Here is a 1,975-nt window from a genome sequence, read left to right on the forward strand (position 1 = left end):
GCTTCGCTTCGTTTTTTCAAAGCTCGCTTTATTCCGAGGAGGGCGGCGAGGCCGCCGCGCTGGCACACTGCTGCGCGCTTCGGGCTGGAGACACGGAGCACACAGTGGTAAATATAAATTCAATATACTGCTAGAGCAGAGCCTTGCCGTGGGGACGAGCGAAAAGCCTTCGGGAAGGGCTGCCCCTCTCCGCCAGCCGAGCCGTTCCCTGGGGACGCACCTCGGGGCAGTGACAGCCCCAGGAGCGGGGTCGCCAGCACCCGTGACCCGCAGTCGCACAACGCCAAGGGACGGGGCGTTAACGGCCACTGCCGCCTTCTCACGGCTGATGGTCCCCACGCTGCAAACTACCGCCTTTACTGCTTTCCAAAGATGCCTCCGTGCCGTGTAAAATTATGAAAATATAAGCTTTTCTGAGTGAAGAAAGCCCAACACCGTCATGTTGAGGCAGCTGCCGGGAGCCCCCGAGTCCCGGCAGGTGATGGAGCCCCACAGCCCTGCTCGCCGGCAGACACAGCCCGTCCCCCAGCGCCAGCGGAGGCGGATGCTGGGACAGCGTCCCCCCAAAAGCCGGCAAACTAGTGGAATATACAAGAAAAAAAAATCAACAACACCACCACTTACGGAGGCGCAGACACTGCTGCCCCAACCCACTGCACCCGCTCCCTCTGCCCGCAGCAGCGCTCTCGCCCATCACCGGCCCCGCGCCTGCCGGGCTGAGGGACACGGGGACCTGCTCTGCACGGACGGGCTGCTCGGGAGTGAAAATTGGGGCAGAGGAGAGGAAGGATTCATCCAGGCTCAGACAATGAACCATTCGTTCAACACAGGAATACTAACAAAGTAAACTTCGGATAATCAAATAAAAAAGGCTTTCCTGAGAAACAGAATATCCAGGTGTTACCTAGCGGCACCAACCCCCTCACACACCTTTATCAGCACGGCCAGATGTTAATTTTGTTGACAGGTTTAACCACTGCCATTATCTCAAACGTAAATAAGACCTCTGAAAATCAGCTCTGCCCCTGAGGGCTTCTTTCTCTTCCCCAGCAACGGAGCAGCCCGATGATGCGTCAGAGGGGCCACACTGCGGGGAGGGGACCCTCCCGCTGCCGGGGTGAGCGGCACAAACACAGGGGCACAGCAGCAAAAACACACGTTACAAACTTCCAGTGAGCAGCTTTGCTCCCCAGATGTGCGCCGCGATTCACAGCACTGCGTATGAAAATGATGACTTACGCTTTGGACAGTTTCTCTGTATTTAAGTAAAAATAGAAATACATAAATTAGAAACAACAGGCGCAGAAAGAGCCCGGGTGAGGAAACACTACGGATCTCAGCAAGACGTGAAATATCTGCACTCGTGAGGGAATGACCTTCAAAACTCATTCACCGCTCGCAGCCTGGATGGTGAGGGTTCTCCTCACTTGCGAGACATCATACGTTCCTACTATGTACGCTTTAATTTTGCACGGACTATAAATGAGACTTATAAGGCAGCAGGAAAGCAATAGAAAACAAATATTGAAGTGGGGTAACCTTGACTGCGAGGGCAATACAAGCTCATTCTTTATACCTTGGGTCATGCATGCTAAATACTTGGATTCACTATTCACTATGCTGAACATAAAATAAGCCACTGAAATACGTGATCAAGTAGTATTTTCTCTTAAAAAAAAAAAAAAAGAAAAAGACATGCTAAATGACGACACCTTGTTAAATTATCTTAAGGACAGAAAATCCAGATTTTTCTTAACTGCATTGCCTACACTTTCTCTCCCAAACTCCAGTTTTCCATTTAATTTGTATCAAAAACAACCTCCGAGAGACGAATTAGTTTCGCTTATGCAAAATAAACTAGGTTGCCGTTAGGGCTGTTTACTGGGTCACACTTTACAACCCAGGTGGGGGAGGTGGGGGAGGCACAAGCGGCATCAGCATTCCGCCGCCGTTACTGGCGCCGAACACCGTATTT

At 51.7% G+C, this 1,975-nt stretch overlaps 1 protein-coding gene across 1 annotated transcript in view; it reads left to right on the forward strand.

Moving 5' to 3' along the window:
* The first annotated feature begins 439 nt into the window (after nucleotides 1-439).
* CASC4 (cancer susceptibility candidate 4) overlaps nucleotides 440-1,975 on the forward strand; it is a 74,807-nt gene continuing 73,271 nt past the window's right edge. Inside the window, exon 1 of the mRNA XM_009881160.1 lies at nucleotides 440-478. Within this exon, the coding sequence (XP_009879462.1) occupies nucleotides 440-478 (39 nt within the window). The remainder of the gene's footprint in view (nucleotides 479-1,975) is intronic.

This window comes from Charadrius vociferus, unplaced genomic scaffold, assembly GCF_000708025.1.
Source record: "Charadrius vociferus isolate BGI_N301 unplaced genomic scaffold, ASM70802v2 scaffold623, whole genome shotgun sequence".
In the NCBI taxonomy this organism is placed as follows: domain Eukaryota; kingdom Metazoa; phylum Chordata; class Aves; order Charadriiformes; family Charadriidae; genus Charadrius; species Charadrius vociferus.